The sequence below is a fragment of the Chrysochloris asiatica genome, unplaced genomic scaffold (assembly GCF_000296735.1).
Source record: "Chrysochloris asiatica unplaced genomic scaffold, ChrAsi1.0 scaffold00074, whole genome shotgun sequence".
In the NCBI taxonomy this organism is placed as follows: Eukaryota; Metazoa; Chordata; class Mammalia; order Afrosoricida; family Chrysochloridae; genus Chrysochloris; species Chrysochloris asiatica.
The window spans coordinates 14,590,306-14,609,435 of record NW_006408592.1 but is presented as its reverse complement, the minus strand read 5'-3'; the positions used below and the strand labels follow the sequence as shown (position 1 = coordinate 14,609,435).

Here is a 19,130-nt window from a genome sequence, read left to right as displayed (position 1 = left end):
GTTCTTCCTTTTTGGTTTTCTGATTCTAGATCTTTGAACATTTTGTTGTAATGTTTGGCTTTGTCTTCTCGAACTGATCTTTGAAATTTTCTCTTCAGCTCTTGGACCTCCTCATTTCTTCCATTTGCTTTAGCATCTCTACTTGGGAGAACAAGTTTCAGTGTCTCTTCTGACATCCATTTTGACCTTTTCCTTCTTTCTTGTCTTCTTAATGATGTTTTGCTTTCTTCATGTAAGATGTTCTTGATGTCATCCCACAACTCTTCTGGTCTTCAGTCTCAGTGTTTAATGTATTAAATCTGTTCTTCAGATGGTCTCTAAATTCAGGTGGAATATATTCAAGGTCATATTTTGGCTCTCGTGGACTGGTTTTCATTTTCTTCAGCTTCAATCTGAATTTGCATATGAACAATTGATGGTCTAAGGAGCTCTGGTTGTATAGTGGTTACGAATCGGGCTGCAAACCTTAAGGTTAGTAGTTCAAAACTACCAGCCTCTCCGCAGGAGAAAGATGAGGCAGGCTTTCTACTCCCGTAAAGAGTTATAGCCTCAGAAACCCTGTACAGAGTTGCTGTGATCAGAACCGACTTGACGGCACTTAACAACAACAACAATTAATGGCCTATTCCACAGTCTGCCTCTGGCCTTGTTTTGACTGATGGTATGGAGCTCTTACATCGTCTCTTTCCGCAGACGTAGTTGATTTGACTTTTGTGTATTCCATCTGGTGAGGTCCATGTCTCTTTTGCTGTCTAAAGAAGGTATTTGAAATGAACAAATCATTGATTTTGCAGAATTCGATCATGCGTTCTCCAGCATCATTTCTATCACCAAGGCCATATTGTCCAACTCTGATCCTTCCTCTTTGCTCCCAACCTTTTCATTCCAATCACCAGTAAAGATCAATACATCTTGATTGCCTGTTTGATCAATTTCAGATTGAAGAAGTTGGCAGAATTCTTCTATTTCATCCTCACTGGCTTTAGTGGTTGGTGCGTAAATTTGAATAATAATGAGGGGTTACAATTCAACCCATTTTCTAACTGTGTGACCTTGGAAAAGTTACTTCCCGAATCTCTGAGCTTCAGTTTTCTCATCTATAAGACAAGGATGGATAATGGTACTCTACTCGTAGAATTCATGAGAAAATCCATGGCACATGATAACCTGGCATTTCCAAAGTGCTCCAGGGTGGTGGTACTAGTTATGTGCCGTGGAGTCGGTTCCAACTCATAGCGACCCTGTGTAGGGTTTCCAAGACTGTAAATCTTCAGGGGGGCAGAAAGCTTCATCTTTCGTCTGTGAAACCACTGGTAGTTTTGAACTGCTGACATTGAGACTAGCAGCCTGTCTCGTAACCTCTACGCTACCAGAGCTCCTTAAAATGCTTCATAAATAATAGTTATTAGTAGAGTCCCAACCACTGTCTATTAATGTACTCCTTAGTCAGGTACCCTCTCTTGGTTAGGTGCTGGGTGTATAGTAGTGACCGAGACTGATGTGTCTCTGCCCTCAGACAGCTGATGGTCCAGTGATAATGGCAGACACCGAACACAGCATCACACAGTAGTTATATTTGAGATGCGTGTCTCAGCTCAGGTGCCATGCTGGTGGACAAGGGTCCTGGCCTGGTTTAAGTGTTAAGGAGGACTTCCTGAGGAGGGGGGACCCTAAAGGAAGGGTAAGAGTTAGCTGGGTGAAGAGCAGGTGTGGAATTCCTGTCCAGGGAGGGAAACTGGAGCAGCGAGCAGAGGGTGAGGACTGGGGTGGGAGAAAGTAGAGAAATGAGGCTGGGGGCTAGAGCACATGAAGAGTTTGATGCTTATTTTCCAGCCTCGTGAGATGATCAGGGTACTTGTGCTGCTGTTGAGGAGGTCAAGGATCAAGGGCAGATACAGTAGCTGGAGGCTTCTCCCATGTCCAGGGTGAAGTGATGAAGCTTGGGCCAGGTGGTGCCAGTGGGACCAAGAGGAAGAGTTGAGTTTCAGAAAAATGCAGGAGTGAGGGTGGGCCTGATTGGATGGAGAGAGGGAAGGCTTCAGGCTTAGGCCAGATAAGGTGGATGGATGGTAGGTCTTTTCACTGGCAAGGGGCCCATGCTGGATGTGGATGTGGTTCTGAAGGAAAAGGATGCAGAGGGAGGCATGAGGAACAATACAGGCAGAAGGAGCCTGGGAAACATAAGCCCCGAGGTGAGAAAGCTCTGCTCTTGATCCCATATTGGTTCATGGCAGAGACAGGGGTGGAACCAGTATTCCTCTCTATTTTGATTCCCTGGAGGTTAGCTGTCCCATTTCCTCAGGAAGCCGGACATGCCCCTCAGCGTGTTTCCTTCTCCTTCCTGTCCCCCACTTCCCTGTCCAGGTCATTCCAGACTGGAAGGAGCAGGAGTGGGACCCGGAGAAGCCCGATGCCTACGCGGGCATCTTCCACTTCTACTTCTGGCGCTTCGGGGAGTGGGTGGATGTGGTTATCGATGACCGGCTGCCCACGGTCAACAACCAGCTCATCTACTGCCATTCCAACTCCTGCAACGAGTTCTGGTGTGCTCTGGTCGAGAAGGCTTATGCCAAGTAAGTACCAGCAGTGGGGGGACAGGTGGAGGGGCAGCACTGCTGATGGACTATGCGTGTGTGCCCTCTCAGTCAGACTCCCAGGCCCAGAAAGGTGATGAGGGGTTGGTGCAAAGACACACAGGGGACTCAAAGCCTGGGCATGGCCAGATGGCGCTTGCTGCATGGGACAGGATCTGAACTGAAGGTCCTCTGAGTAGATGTGTCAAGTGCCCACAATGAACTCATGAGGTGGGGGGTTTGTGTGACTCGCATTTATAGATGAGAATGAGGCTCTGGGAGCTGGATGTCCTGCAGGTAGCCAGGGCCTGAGCCAGCATTCACATGTAGATCGGAGCTGCTTTCCCAAGGATCCAAGCTGCCTTTGAGCCTATTCAGGGGAAGCTCTGAGTTTGGGTCTGGACTGTGGAAGGGGCCAAATGACTACCTTTCCTGCTCTCTGGGTGTCCCTTTGTCTACCTGTCACCTTCCTGTCTGATGTTCAGTCTGTCTTTGCTGACCTCTTTCTTGTTCTGTGCCAGGCTGTGTGTCTACAGTGCCCACCACAGGTAGAGCCTGGCATAGAATGGGCACAAGCAAAAGTTGGCTGAGTTGTGGCTGGGTAGGGGAAGACCTGGGGCAGGAGGGTTCATGGGGGTGAAGACCAGTTCAGGTACTTTCCTGGGAACCACACCCCATTTCTTCTCCCAGGCCCGTTTGTCCACCTTCTTGGAAAGTGTGTGTGTGTGTTTGTGTGTGTGTGTGAGAGAGAGAGAGAAAAACAAAAAACAAACTCCCGACGTCAAAACCAGACCCAGGAAACAACTTTGGCTGGTTTAATCCTAGGCAAGTAACACTGTCCCCTAGTGGTCATTGAGTCCTTGTCATCCAGGTGCAGCCCCTCTTCTGTCTGCAAGAGAGCTGACTTGAGTGGACTTGTGTGCTTTTCTTCATTGATTTACTTACTTTTTAAATTAAAAAATGAATATTGTCTGTTATAGCAAATTCAGAAAATATAGAAAAATGTGCAGAAGGTGATCAATATCTTCCATACGTCTGCATTTTACCAGTTCTTTTATTCCCTCCTTCCCTGTGTTGGGTCATCTGAGTTCATCGAGGTCTTCAGTTAATGACCAGCATAGCCATTGTCCACCCAAGGCCCCAGTCCTCCTCTTTGTCTCAGTTTCCTTCTTTTGCACTCCTTCCTCATAGCTTCCTTCCCCCTACCCAACTGCCACCTCTGTTAGCATCGCTGATACATCTTTTTGTCTGTAGGTGACTTTGCAAACCCTTTGTTTCTGTTTTGTCTGCACACATTTTGAATTTCCATCAATGGGTTGGGTTCTGTAGCCCATTCTGCTTCTCACCTTTATATTCAGCATCATGCTGCCTTGATCACCACAATCCATTCCCTACTTGTTTAAATAAAGCACCTAATATGTTGTGCATGTTGGTGTTGGGTGTTATTGAGCTGATTCTGACTTATAGTGACCCTACCTTACAGAGCACAACTACCCCATAGGGTTTCCTAGGTGGTAAATCTTACAGGGCAGAGTCCTGGTGTGGCGCTGTGGGATAAAGCACTGGACTGACCGCAAGGTCAGTTTGAACCACATGAGTCGGAACCTTAACAACAACAACAAATCTTCACAGGGACAGATCACCAGGTCTTTCTCCTGCAGTCACTGAGTGGATTTGATCTGTCAACCTTAAGGTTAGCAGTCAAGTGCTTAACCATTGTATCACCAAGACGTCTTATGGTGTACATACAAACCAAAAGAAAAACCCAAACCCACTGCCACTGAGACAAGTCCGACTCATAGAAACTGTATACAGAGTTTCTGAGGCTGTAAATCTTCATGGGAACAGAAAGCCTCGTCTTCCTTCCTTGGAGTAGCTGGTGGGTTTGAACTGTCAGCTTTGTGGTTAGCAGTCCACTGCTTATCCTACAGCACCACCAGGGTTCCTCATGGTATGCATAATAGATGCTTAATACATATTTTCAAAAGTGAATTGTTCATGTAGTTGGAATCTCACTGCATTGCCTTTGTAAATATGCCAGCCAGGCACAAGCATCTGCCTTGTCATAGCACTGCAGTTACAATGGCTATATAATATTCCACAGAAAATTGTTTTTTTGACTTTTTATTGTGAATTGAGTAAAGGTTTATAGAGCAGATCATCAGTTTTATGTTCAACAAATGGCATCCTTCTATTCATCTCACTGATTGCAATCCCCTCAGTGTAACCTCACTTAACCCACTTCCTCCCTGTTTCCTGTTTCCATTCCTCCTGAATTTTGTCCTTGGGTAAATGCTGCCCTTTTGATCTCGAATGGTTGCCCATTCTCTGGTGTACATACTTCACAATGTTGTTGTCCCCCCTGTGTACCCATCTATTGTTGTTGTCCCCCCTATGTACCCATCTATTGCTTAGCTGAAAATTGAGCCACGGGGGTAAGTTCAGTTCCCGACCTGAAGGGGGACCAAGTTCGTAGTCACGGGGTCCCACCAGTCTCTATGTGACACACAGCATTTAAAAAATAGCAATTTCCTGTTAAATATCTAGGTGATTTCCAGTGTTACATTGTTAGAAATGATGCTATTTATTAAGAACTGATAGGTCATATGATAGATGAGTTTTTAATAGTTTTGGAAAACAGCTACTAGATAGTTGATTGACGGGTTTTCAAAGTTGGGGCCACGAAGGCTGAGGGAATTTCAGTGATAAAATGGTGTGGATCCAACTGTAAAAGTAGTTTTGTAACATAAATGGGGAAGCAGTTAATCTTATATTCCAGAAACAGAAAACCGTAGGATCTTCAAGGGAGGAGAGCATGAGCATAATGTGGGACCCTGTCCGGAGAAACAGAGATACCAGAGATGGAGGCAGAGATGAGGACATGGAGAGAAGGGAGCAGCTGAGGACTCTAAACTCATGAGATAAGAAAGGCTGTGTGCTGGCAGCTAGTAGACAGGCTTGCAGAATGTGTCCTTTGGTTATTTAAATGATTATATGTTCCTGAGCATTTTTGTGGACATCCAAAAACAATAACAACAGCAACAACAACAACAAAAACCCAGAGGGAACAGAAACAAATGCTGTTGAGTGATGAGCATGGAAGGGATTGTAATCATTACAATGAAATGATGAGTGTAAAACTGACGTTCCCCCATGTAAATTATCACTGAATTCACAATAAAATCTTAACAACAACAAAAAAAAGATGAAATCTGAGAAAACAAGTTTCCAAAAGGAAAAACATTTATCTATGAAGAATTGTATCAGCTACACACACACACACACACACACACACACACACACACACAAATGGTGTGTATCATTTGGGCAGATGTTGGTCTGGGAGTCAGAGACCTGGGTTCTAGCATTAGCTCTGCTTTGGCCTACTGTGTGACCTTGAGCTGTTTGCTTGACCTCTCTGAGTCAAGAGTCTCCCCTCCCAGGTGAAGGTTTTAGACTGTCTGGGAAGCATAAGCCAGGAATTCTTTCCACGTTGCTCCCCAGGTTGGCGGGCTGTTACCAGGCTCTAGACGGAGGCAACACAGCAGACGCACTGGTAGACTTCACAGGTGGTGTTTCTGAGCCCATCGACTTGACTGAGGGTGACTTGGTCGATGATGAGGCCAAGAGGAACCAGCTCTTCGAGCGCGTGTTGAAGGTGCACAGCCGGGGAGGCCTCATCAGTGCCTCCATCAAGGTGAACGCCCTGAGCCCTCCCTCCCCTTCACCAACCTTGAGTGGGGTAGGGATGTCTGTGTGGCCCAGGCTGAGCCCAGGCTCAGGTTGGCTCAGAAATCTAGACACTTGGCCCTTGCCCTGACCCACCCCCCTTTTGCTGTGAAATGTCTTCCCAATCCTCTCATATTTTGGATTTGGGCCTCTCTTCCTTTGAGAGCCCATCAATCAAGGTTTTGTGTATTGGAAGCCAAGGGGCAACCTGGAGAGGGTAGGGAGCCCCTCCTACAGACTGGATAGGGCTGAGTGCTTCACGAGAGCCATTGTGTCATTAATTGTCATGTGTGGGGTTAGACAGCTGGGGCACAGGGAAGGCAGTATTTGAACCCAGGTCCGGCAGACCCAGGGTATGCTGATAAACCAACTGTCTAGGAATTAAAAAAACAACAACAAAAACGATTTGTAGCATTCTCTGATTTCTGTGGTATAAGTGTTCCACCATGGCTGGTTTCAAGCTACTAATCACCTCGAAAAATGTATGACTATTTACCAATTGGTAGAGCCAGTGCAACCTGGCTCCAGCTGACCTTGCGCACCCCCCTCCACTGCTGGTACCCTCCTTTACCAGAGACTGCTGTCCAGACGAGGACTGTACAAGGCTGAGGACAGTGAGCACAGTCTCTAGCCCCAGGAACAAGATCTCACCTTTGTGTGCTGTGTGGTTCCCTTCCTGTCCTGTAGAGGGCAGTGTTGCCTGAGTCTGACCCAGCTTTGGGTTCCAGTCTAACCCTACCTGCTACTCACGAATACTTGTGTCCTTCCTCAGGCAGTGACAGAGGCTGACCTGGAGGCCCGCCTGGCCTGTGGCCTGGTGAAGGGCCATGCATATGCCGTCACTGATGTGCGGAAGGTGCGCCTGGGCCGTGGCCTGCTGTCTTTCTTCAAGTCAGAGAAGCTAGACATGATCCGCCTTCGAAACCCTTGGGGCGAGCGGGAGTGGAACGGGCCCTGGAGTGACACGTAAGGCCTGGGGCAAAGTATAGGCCAGTGGTCCCTGGGATGGGCCCAGTACAAGGATTTGTGTAGGATGGGTAGATTTCCTGGAGGAGATAGCACCAAGGCTGGGTCTTGGAAGGATTTGGGGAGAGGATGACATTAATAAGAGAAAAGGGAGGCATGGGCAGAGGCTTGGAGGTGGGGGTAAACCCAATTCTTGTAGGGACTTAGAGATACCCACCAGAGTGTGAATGGGGAGAGGTGAGAAGGGGGTCCCCAGAGGGGTTCAGGGATGGGAGGGATGCTCTGTGCTTGGTTCATGGCCTGGGAAAAGCCAGCAGGGAGAGACCCCAGGTCTTATCCATTGGGGATCACATCCTCCTGGTGGCTACCCATGGTTACTTGGGGGTGTGGGCAGATGGGGCTTCTCTGAACCACGCCCACACCGATGGAGGCCTGGGCTGAGCTGTCCCTAGTACCTCCTCATCCTTGCCAGGGCCTTCTTGATAGGACCCCTCCTCTTATCCCTCTCCTTCCCCTGGCTCTTGCATCCCAGCTCAGAGGAGTGGCAGAAAGTGAGCAAGAGTGAGCGAGAGAAGATGGGGGTAACCGTGCAGGATGATGGCGAGTTCTGGTGAGTGGTTGGATTCCCAATGTCTCAGGCTGAGGAAGGGAGCACTGGATGGGGACTTGGGAGCCAGAACTCTACAAATGTCCCATCACCAATTTACTGTGTGGCCTTGGACAAATCAGGCCATGTCTCTGAGCCTCAGTTTCCTCCTTTGTAAAATGAGTTGGGCAGTCATGAGCCCTTTCATCCCCAGAGTCATCTCTGTCTCTGCCTTGGTCCTAAGCTGCATCCTTGATAAATAGGCCAGGATGGTTAGGGGATTAACCAAAAGGCAGGGGGCACAGTAGGCAGCACAATGAAGTGGGGGTAGGAAAGAGGAGGAGGCCTCTTGGAGTGAGATTACTTTGTGTGAGTCAAGAGATATGATACAAAGCAGTCCCTGGGTGGGCAAGGAATGGAACCCAGGCCAGAGGTGAGAGAGCACATTTGGATTTGGGAGGAGAACCTTATGGAGTGCTGGGGTGGGGAATGGGCTCACAGGTTAACAACAGTTTAGCTTGAAGGATCTAATAATGATCGGCATTCATTACTGCATTCCCTCATCCTTCTAGTCATTCTTCCTGTACTGAGTCCATGCAACTTGCATTGAGGTGCAGTGTTGACCTTCTGCAGGGTCAGTTGTTCTATTCAGGGACTTCTGTAGACCACGAGCACCCTGCATGTAGTGAATGCCATGGGGGTTTATGACCTAGGGCAGACCCACAGGCTAATAATAGCAGTGATACTGGCACTCTGATGAGCCACTCCCACTTCCTGTGAGAGCCATCAGGGGAGCAGATACAGGTTGTCACCCAGGGCCTCTGGCTCTGGACTCCTGTGAACAACATCACTTTGCCCAGTTGATTCAAGGATCAATTGAATTAAAGCAGTCATAGAAAGACCTTATTACAATGAATAAAATAAAAAGAAAGGAAGCCCTTAGTCTGAGGCCGTTCTCATTATTTCTACACTTGAAGGACTCCCCCTTCCCCTGCTCCTGGAAGTGTGCACCGTGTACAGTGACCACAGAAACAGCCTGGCCTGCTGCATTATGTCTACCAAGGGACCCCCATCCACCAGCATCTTCCAGCTCACAACAGCTGTGCGAGACGGTGAATGGAAACACACTTAATAACCTTAGTTATTAATACCATTCATAATTCAAGCAGGCAGTCTTTGCCAGGCACCTTCTGTCGGCCAGAAGTTGTACTAGTGCGTCTACAAGTTTTTAATTCCAACACTAACTCTGAGGGAGGCATCTGCTGGGAGATGCAGCGTCATTTTCACAGAGGAGAAAACTGAGGCCAGAAGAGAGGTTGAAGATTTGAGAGGCACCATGCCCATGCTCTGTCTTCTGTGTAAGTCCTGGTTCAGAGCATGCAGATTGAGTGATGGGTGGGTTTGAGGAACCTGCTTTGCTCACCTCCTTCCCACGGCCAGGATGACCTTTGAGGACATGTGCCGATACTTCACTGATATCATCAAGTGCCGTCTGATCAACACATCCTACCTGAGCATCCACAAGACGTGGGAGGAGACCCAGCTGCATGGCGCCTGGACACAGCATGAGGACCCACGGCTGAACCGCAGTGGGGGCTGTATCAACCATAAAGATACCTTCTTCCAGAACCCACAGGTGGGTCTTCTGGGGGATCCCTGCCCCTGTGCCCTCAAACACCCCTCTAGCCCTCGCTGCTATTCTGCCATGGTCTCCTGCGTGACGTAGGCACCTTCTTGTCCCTCTTCGGGCCATCTTGCATTGGAGGTTGGATGGCCATATTGATCCCATCTGTGTGGTCACCATCTGACCTGCTGAAAGGGATTAATGAGGCTTGCAGGGATTAATGGTTGTCTTGTCCAGAATTGCATGGCTGGGGATTTAAATCCCTTTTTTCCACACTACTGCTCCTTCCTGGGGCACTTGTCCAGGCTGGCCTCCCCCACAGGGACCTCTGCCCTAAAGTGTCCGCAGTCATGACCTATGCCATCTGCTAAGTGCTCAGCCCAAGTGGGGACAGCTGGTTGGTGTGTCTTTGTTGAGCACCAAGCAGAGCTCGCATGCTCTCAGGAAACCCTCACAGCTCTCATGCAGCATCGGGATAGTTAGGCCTGTCGAAGGGACTGGGGCTCCGAGTCATGTGACTGGTCTGAGGTTTGGCTCTGGAGTGTGAGCTTCTGGAAGCCATTATGGCCTCACTGAGGTGTCTCCCTTTCCTGTGCTGTACTGTAGTATATCTTCGATGTGAAGAAAGCAGAGGATGAAGTGCTCATTTGTATCCAGCAGCGGCCCAAGCGGTCTACCCGCCAGGAAGGCAAGGGTGAGAACCTGGCCATTGGCTTTGACATCTACAAGGTGAGGCTAACTGGGTCCCCTACTCTGGGTGAGGAAAGCCAGGGAGCTGGAGTTGGGGCTGCCCAGGCCTGGTGGGGTATCCTAGAGCCTCCTAGTCATGGACATTGCCCAGCACTCCTTGCCCCATTAGCTGAAACCGTGGGGACGCTGTGACATGGGTCCACAGAGGAACTGGAGACTGTCTTCTTTGGGAGTGGTCAGCTTGATTTCTTTTCTGCCCTAAGCCTGCAGGCTGAGCTGCTTGATGTATGAGGAAAGGGTGGATTGCTGGTGGCAAGGGTGGTCCCTGGGAGGTCCTAAATGTCACAGAGCATCCCTGGCTTCCCTCTCCTCCAGGTTTCCCAGCCTCTTTGAGCTCCCAAAGCCTCAGGAAGTCCCACTGGGTATGAGGCTAGAATGTCTCTTGGTATCACTGCCCCTGGTCTGGGATCTGAGCCTTCCACATGCTGTGACAGCCAGTATGTGGTGAAAGTGTGACCTAGCAGCGCACCACAGACCTGTGCAACACCAGGCACGGGCTGAAATCACAGCGAGGTGCCCAGTGCTCCTCCATTGTTGAGTTCCTCGTGTTGCATGTTCCCCATCATGTTCTGATGTGTTGTGATACTTTATTGTGACTTTGACATTTTAGGACCTTCAGTACTGCAATTATAGCATATTAGGGATTATCTCGCATGTCCAGACAGTGGGTCCACACTGTGACTGGGGCATATCCTGACACTTGGTTCTGTGTGAGTCGGGAACTCCATAGACGTGACCACCAGAGGGTTTCCAGCTCTTCTGTTTTTAAAAAATAGCTTCATTGAGATATTCACATACCACATGATTCACCCATTCTAACTCAGTGGGTTTTAATGTATACACAGACTTGTGCAACCATCATCGCAATGAATTTTAGGACAGTTTTATCACTTCCAAAAGAAACCCTGTTTCCCTTGGTCATCACCATCCAATCTCCTTATTCTCCCCCCAAACCTTAGGCATCCACTGGTCTACTATTAACCTTTATAGATTTGCCTATATCCTGAATGTGCCACACAGATGGACCTTGGCTTGGTGGTCAGAGAGGGAAGTGGGATGGGCTGGGGCAGAGCTGGGCGGGGCTCCATGTAGCCCATCCCCCTCCTCTCCTCCCTCAGGTGGAAGAGAACCGCCAGTACCGGATGCACAGCCTACAGGATAAGGTTGCTAGCTCCATCTACATCAACTCTCGAAGTGTCTTCCTGCGTACTGACCAGCCAGAGGGCCACTATGTCATCATCCCCACCACCTTCCATCCTGGCCACTCAGGCGAATTCCTGCTCCGCGTCTTCACTGATGTGCCCTCCAACTGCCGGTGGGGACTGGTTCAGGGCCAGGGTTGGAAGGGACACAACCCACACTGAGTTGACCTGGAATCTGCAGCCCAGGGATGCTCATTGTCTGCCTGAGGCCTGGAGCCCAGACCTCCAGCCTCCCTGAGCTGACACCCTTGCCACCTCATTCCTCAGCCTTCCCTGGCTCCCTCTCCTCACTTGACTTGCCCAGAATGCAGAGCAGCCTCTTGTGTGCATAGTACTTCAGCAAGAAGCTTTCACCTTGTTTCATCCCATCTTCCCTACTCCTGCGAGTGGAAGGCCTGGCCACTCCAGCTTATGGATGGACATTCAGGGCCAAGATTAAGGGAACTGTCCAAGGGCATGCAGATGGTGGTCAAGTCACACTGTGCCACCCAGCCTGACTCTATGGTCTTGTCCCCATACTCCCCTGTCCCAAGGCTGTGAGATCCAGTGATCTGCTCAAACCATGCCCATCCCTGCAGGGTTGCAGACTCTGTGGGACTTGCACTGCCCTCCCGACCTTGAGATGTGGCCCAGATGCCCTGTCCCCTGTAGAACAGGTGGGCCCTGCTTGCATCCAGAGCTGGGAGGCAATTTGTGGTATGGTGAATCTGACGGACCTGTCTGGGCAAATCCCTTTGCCTGAGTGAGCCTGATCCTTCCTAATCTGTAGAATGGGCATATTCATACATAGGTCTCTGCCATGGCTTCCATGAGGATTACAATGTATACTTGTTAACCCCTCACCCCCACCCCCCAGAAGGCTCGGTCTGCAATGTATTGTCAGTAAATTGCTTTTCCCATGGGGGGAGAATGGGGCAGGACTTGAGTGAGAATAGAGCTGCGGGAGGCCTGAGGGGTCAGTTGGTCAGAGACTGCCTGTGGGGATTTGCACAGGATGTGAGACATCTAGACTGAATACTGCTCCTCTCCCCACCCCACTTCTGAACCCCCTCTTCACCTCTCTTCCTGACTGCCCCCATCATCTTGTCCCTGCCTCTTCCAGGGAGCTGCGCCTGGATGCACCCCCACACTCCTGCTGGAGCTCCTTGTGTGGCTACCCCCAGCTGGTGACCCAGGTGCACGTCCAGCAGGCTGGTGGCCTCAAGGACTCCCCGACAGGTGAGCCCATCTTGGCCTAGGCCTTCCTGCCCAGGGAAGTTGTCCCCCGGCCCTCTCCTCCAGCTGCAGAAACCTAGCCCTCCATTGTTCTGCTCTTCCTCATTGTCATTGATTCTACAAAGCTTTCCTGATGTCCACCTGGGGCCATCACTGCTGGCTGCTCTCAGGAAGCTCCAGTCTGCTGGGGGAGTCAGATACAGGAGGGGGGCTCAGGGAAGGCTTCCTGGAGGCGTTGGCCTTTTTTCAGGTGGAGAAGGTATTAACCAGTGAGATAAGGAAGGGAAAGTTGCATAGACAGAGGCCAGTGTACCCATCCTTCCAGTCTCCCTCATTCTGGAAGTTAGAAGTCACTGAGATGTAGAAAGCGCTGGTCACCCTAAACCCAGGGAAACATCACACCTCCAAAACATCCATCCCATCTGGGCCCTGCTCATCCCATCTCTGCCTCTCTCTCTCCAGGGGCTAATTCGTATGTGATCATCAAGTGTGAGGGGGACAAAGTCCGCTCAGCTGTGCAAAAAGGCACCTCAACACCCAAGTATGATGTGAAAGGCATCTTCTACCGCAAGAAGCCGGGCCAGCCCATCACTGTCCAGGTGAGGCGTCCCTACGCAGAAGGGCAGGGCCCAGATGGAAAAGCCTTTGATGGCGTGGGGGACCCAGGAACACCAGGTGGTGGTTCTCACTCTGCCCCTGACTCATGGTGTAGCTTCAGGAATCCTCTTGCCTGTCCTGCCTGGGGCCCTGGTGCCCTCATCTATAGGGTGGCTGAGTGGTGTGACTGAGTTCTGCAGGGTCAGTATCCTGAGGACATCAGGCATCTCTGCTGGCCTTGCCCCAAAGCCGTGGTAGTTGTCTCTCAAATTCCCCTGTAGCTGGGCCCGTTTAGATAAGTTGCACCTGACTGTGTGGTGGGGTTGTTTCCTGAGAGCCTTAAGCAGGGAAATCAGAAGGCCAGGGTCCTTCCCATCTCAGCTTCAGACAATGATCCTGAACTCATTAGTGGGAGGCCCGCTATCCCGTGGGGCCAGGCCAACAGCTCTCTGCGTGAGCAACCACCTGTAAACAAACACTCAGGTATCCCAAGGAACCACCGTAGAGTTTCCAAATTCTCTTAACTCTGAGTCCCACTGGATCATACCACAGACCCGTAGATGTCTGGGCCGGAAGGATTCTTAGAGCATGATTGAGCTAGTCCTCATTAAAAAATGGGGGCACTAGGGCAAGGGGCATATTGCAGGCTCAGGGTCACCCAAGGTCATAGCAGAGCTGATAAATAACAGATTCGTTCATTTTAAATGTGGAAAGGAGCTTTGACAGATGAGGAGACTGAGGCCAAGGGTCAGAAGCCAGCCAGGGCTCCTTTTCCTCAGTTGAGCTTTCTCCGTGGGAGCTAGATTCAAAGCCTCAGACGGCAGCCTCCCAGACTTGATGGTGGTCCTTTTCACAGTACTCTGCTTCCTCCCAGATCTGGAACCATCGAGTCCTGAAAGATGAGTTTCTGGGTCAGGTACACCTGAAGGCTGACCCGGATGACCTCCAGGCTCAGCACACTCTCCACCTCCGAGATCGTAACAGCCGGCAGCCCAGCGACCTGCCTGGCACCATTACGGTGCAAGTCCTCAGCAGTGGGTCCCTCCTGGCCATCTGAGACCCACCCCATGTGTTCTCACCACCATCTGCATGTCCCCACCAGGCCAGTGACTTAACCTGGGAGTCCAGACCCTGAGGTTCTCTCCCCAGCTCCTCCCCTGATTTTCTGGTGTCTGTGCCTCAGTATTCTGGGGACTCCAGAGCCATTTCTTCTCATGGAATGACCCTCACCACCCTTCTGCCCCCTCTGCCAAGGGAGTCTCTTAACTGAAAACATTTTCTCAAGCCCTGCTATCTGCCAATGGAGTGCCAATATGTCACTTGTTTACACACAAACTGCCATATCCCCGAGCCCCACTCCGGCCCCTCATGCCCTGGGCCCACCCCAGTGTCCCACCTACACCTGGTTTTCTAGCCTCCTAGAAAGGACTCGTGGCAACTGCTGGGCTCCTGCAGCTCAGGCTAGAATTCGGCAAATGTGCAGGTGACGGTTGATCATCCACTCAGCCATCCATGGATTCATTCAGCAGAGATTTGCCAAGTGAATCCATGATGCCCTTGAGGCCTCCTGTGGGAGCTGAGCCTGTCTTGCATCTCTGGGGGACACATGGTGGCCACTATGGCCACGTGTCTGCTCTCCTATCCTCTCCCAAGGTGGATGCCCAGAGGCAATGCAGCCAGGCTCTGATTTCAGTGCCAGCCTCTGGGTGAAGGTCCCTAAGAGGGGACAACAGTGGTGTGCAGAAGGGCAGCTTTAATGCCAGAGGGAGTGTGGAGTGTGTACAGCAAATGGGCAAAGGGCCAGGCAGGTGGAGAGGCACTGGGACCCAAGAGGGGCATACTGCCATAGTCCCCTATATTGTGAGCGCCATCTGACCAGAGGCCCCTTTGCCAATATTTCCCCCAGACACAGCCTCAGAGGCCACAACCCCCTTCTGACTTGCGAAACCAAAATGTCCCTTTCAGTCCTCAGCATTTTATATCATTTCAATTTTAAAAATCTGTTGTAGTCAGGGGGTTTTCAAGGAAAGCTGAAAGCCGGACCGTTTTTTCTGTCCCTGAACTTCTGGCTCCTGGTCTGTGGTTGTATTTGATGGCACCTGGAGAGAGCCACGGGAGAAGTCCCACCTTCTCAGAGATGGCCTGGAGGTGGGTGAAGAGGCATTTCATACTGGGGCTTCAGCAAGCTGTCACTAACTATTCCTGGAGTTGTGTTGGATGGAGCTGTGAGCAGCTTCAGTTCTCTCCTGTGCTGTCTTGGATTTACAAGCCAAGTAAAGTTGACTCCTGAACACAAAAATTCCTTCCTGGTCTTGCCCAGGAATTCCTTTTGGAAATCTTGAGTTTTCGCCCCCAGATCTTGTTTGGGACCAGTGTTCTGACTGGAGGTGCTGGTGTCTCTGACTCTGGCTCCTCACTCCATGTTCAGCTCTGCTGCTCTTCCTCACCCTGGACCACGTGAGGGTACAGAGACTGGAAGCCAAGAAGAGGATTCCTTCTTGAAACCTGGGAGTCGGCACTCTGAGCATGACCAGGAACAAGTCATTTAAACCTCCTGTGCCTCGATTTTCCCCTCCTGCAAAGTGGGGCCAATGATTCTTGCTTGTCAAGCACTCTTACTTAACGAGTACTGAATAAGGGCAAAACAATACTCCTGTCTCTCTCTATCTCTCTGTGTGTGCATTATATACCCATTCATGTAACCAACCCTGTTCAATGTCTGTTTTACATTGAGAATCCTGAAAGAGAGTGTGGGAGTGGAGGGGTAAACCAGGGGTCTCTGGGGCTGGCACATTGGCTCTTTGCCTTGCCACATGCACTAGGACCAACTGGCAGAGCTGTGTTGGCTTCATGCTGATGGCTGGTCACTGCCCGCAACTCACTCCTCAGTTCTGCAGCCTTGCCCTTGCTTTCTGCCCCTCTGGGTGGACCAGGCTGGCTCCTGGCTGCTGCAGAGGCCTAGGCTGGAACTGGAGGGAGATTGGAGAGATCCACTGCTATTCACCTGACACATCCTTCAGCCCAGGGACCAACAACCCCCACACCAACTTGTTCTACTCAGAATAAATGTTACTACAATTTCAGAAAGACATTTTCGTGTCTGTCCGTTCCTTTGGGGTGGGGGTGGGGTTAATAGAGGGACTGTTTCCCAGGGAGAACTTCAGAGTCACAACTGAGATAATTGAGCTCATTCAGTCATTCATTCAGCAACTCTGTAGAGGGATAGCTTCATTCCAGGCCCTGGGGATACCAGGATCCAAACATTGTCCCCACTACAACTACAAGAGTTCTGATGCCATCAGCATACCATGTGGGCATTACTGGGGTGTACTGTGGACCCCCAAAAGAACAAACAAATCTGTGTTGGAAGAATTATAGCCAGAATGTTCCTTAGGAACCAGGAAGGCCTGACTTTGTCTCTCCTACTTCGGACATATTATCAGGAGGGACCAGTCCCTGGAGAAGGACATTTTGCTTGGTTAAAGTGGAGTGTCAGTGAAAAAGAGGAAGACCCTTGATGAGGTGGGTCGGCACAATGTCAGCAGCAATGGGCTCAAGCTCGGCAGCGATTGTGAGGTTGGTACAGGACTGTTGTGTGTAAGGTCACTATGAGTTGGCACCGACTCGATGGCACTGAACAACAACAGCTAACTTGGGAGTCTAGGGGAGGCCCACACCCTGATCAGATGCAAAGGACACAGTATGTGGAGAGCGATGGGAAAGGAGGTGGGTTTGTAGACTGGGGCATGGGTGGGTGTGGGCAGAACAGAGGAAGGTGTTGAGGGAGCCCAAGGCAGATGCTGGATGGGCAGGGGTAGCGGTGGTCAGTAACAGGGTTAGGATAAATTCTGGAAGAAGAGCAGACAGAATTCTGGTAGATTGGATGGAGAGTGGGGGTGAGGACAATGTAAATGAATTGAGGCCAATTCCTAGAGTTCTTTAGGGGATTGTAAGAACTGGACATTACAAATTATGTGATGTGCTTGTGTGTTAGTGAACAGTGGGTGTTGAGTAAAGTGTAATTGTTAGAGCACTCTCAACTTTTCTACTCTTCACCCCCTTACAAATCAGACCTCTTGTCTTGGGCCCTGCAGCTGGCCAGCCACATGGCCTCGGGCATACCCGTGCCTCTCTCTAGGGCTCATGCCCCTCCATGTGCCCGACTCAGCCCCATGTACAAAGTGGTGGTGGTGGTGTGCCATGGAGTTGGTTCTTCATAGTGACCCTGTATGGAAGCAGAAAGCCTCAACTCTCAGAGCTGGTGGATTTGAACTGCTGACTTTGCAGTTAGCAGCCCAACATGTAACCCACTAGTGCTTCGGATGCAGAGTGGGAAGTTTCCACAGCAGATGTAAAGTCAGGGGTGGCTTGCTCCAAAGGTCTGCAGAGGTGGAGATTGTGGGCTGAGTTCCAGCCCACCACCCTCAGCTCTGGCTGCCCCAGATGCCCAGTTTCCTAAGGAATGGGAGACTTTTGCCCTTCAGCTCTGCTGCAGAGAGGACCCTGAGCCTTGTATTTACGGGTGGAGGGAGAGGGGAGGAAGCAATCTCATGGCATCGCCTCCTAACCCTACCTGAGGAAGGCATTGTCATCCCATTTTGAGGATGAATCTGAGGCTTCAAATCTGAGGTTACATAGTGAAAAAAGGGCCTAGCTCACTCCAGAGCCAGTCCTGGCTGGGCAGGGAGTCACAGGAGGGCTAGTGAAGTCCCAGACCCTGTACTCCTTCCCCTCTGCCATGGCCCATAACTATTCCAGGCCAGAAGAGGCAAATCCTATGCCCAGCAGGTGGCGCTGTAGGGCCATTGGTCCTTGCTGGGCCCCTCAGTGCCCTCACCTGTTATTGGCTGGGCTGTAACCTGATGGCCCCTCCCCTGCAGACAGATACAGGCTATAGAGGCTAGAGCGTCTCCCTCTGCTGGAGTCTAGAGCGGCCCATGCAAAAGCCACCACTGTGGAGCAGCTGCCAGATGTGTGTGCAGGCTTAGGGTGGGATCAAGGAAGGGATCCTGTTACTATTTGGATTCCTCAATTCTAACAACAAACACCATCTTTTCGTTTACTCTCCTGTTTCTTTTAAATCACCTATTTTACTTCAATTTGGGCAAATCCCCATTACATGCAGAGTTGCTTCAAGTCGGCTGGTTTGGTTAAGTTTCCTGGGTGATTATGGAATAGCACTTAACTGCCCTACCCCTCACCCACAGCCTGGAACAGACTGGGGAAATTTGATCTGATGAGTTTCAGGGGAACACATCTGGGAGGAGTCCTGGGAAGTGGGAGAAGACTCCTCCTGTCTTACCCTGCCTGACCATTTTCCCATCTGAGTCTCAAACAGCCTCTTCACAGAGGATGAAACGGGCTCAGAGAAGGACAGACAGGGCTGAGACACCAGTAAATCAGTGACCAAGTCAGAGTCAGAAGGAGGTTGTCCGCCCAGGTACCACGAATGACAGAAGACCCGAGCCCCAGGTCACACGCTGGTCAGTGCCACAGACAGAGAGGGACCTCACTCAGTGCACTGCCTCCCAGCTGACAGTCTGTGCTCGCACAGAACCCTGGGCAGCCTCTGGACATTAGTCCTGGCCGGCCACAGCACAGCCTCCCCCCATCCCCCACACTGATGTCATGGCACCCAGACCTGGAGGCCCCTTTGGCTCCACCTCCTGGGAGAAGGCTCTGGAGTGAGGAGCAGAGGGCGGAGGGCGGGCAGTGCAGACTGGACAGTCGCCCTGGGCAGGAAAAAGAGAAACAGAAAGGCACAAGATAGTGAAAATCTGAGAAGTCCTGAGAACACCTCAGAGCAAGACAGAAGAGGGGACGTTTGTCTGCAGATTGGCCTGAGCCCCGTAAGCAGGGCACAGCAGCACTCAGCCTGGTGGGTAGCT

The 19,130-nt window shown here is 50.7% G+C and overlaps 1 protein-coding gene across 1 annotated transcript in view; it reads left to right on the top strand.

Moving 5' to 3' along the window:
• CAPN5 (calpain 5) overlaps window positions 1–14,299 on the top strand; it is a 67,390-nt gene extending 53,091 nt beyond the window's left edge. The window contains exons 3-12 of the mRNA XM_006864999.1: window positions 2,365–2,573; window positions 6,078–6,270; window positions 7,075–7,268; window positions 7,801–7,878; window positions 9,295–9,490; window positions 10,085–10,207; window positions 11,347–11,543; window positions 12,533–12,648; window positions 13,108–13,244; window positions 14,117–14,299. Coding sequence (XP_006865061.1) covers window positions 2,365–2,573; window positions 6,078–6,270; window positions 7,075–7,268; window positions 7,801–7,878; window positions 9,295–9,490; window positions 10,085–10,207; window positions 11,347–11,543; window positions 12,533–12,648; window positions 13,108–13,244; window positions 14,117–14,299 — 1,626 coding nt within the window. The remainder of the gene's footprint in view (window positions 1–2,364; window positions 2,574–6,077; window positions 6,271–7,074; window positions 7,269–7,800; window positions 7,879–9,294; window positions 9,491–10,084; window positions 10,208–11,346; window positions 11,544–12,532; window positions 12,649–13,107; window positions 13,245–14,116) is intronic.
• The last annotated feature ends 4,831 nt before the right edge of the window (window positions 14,300–19,130 follow it).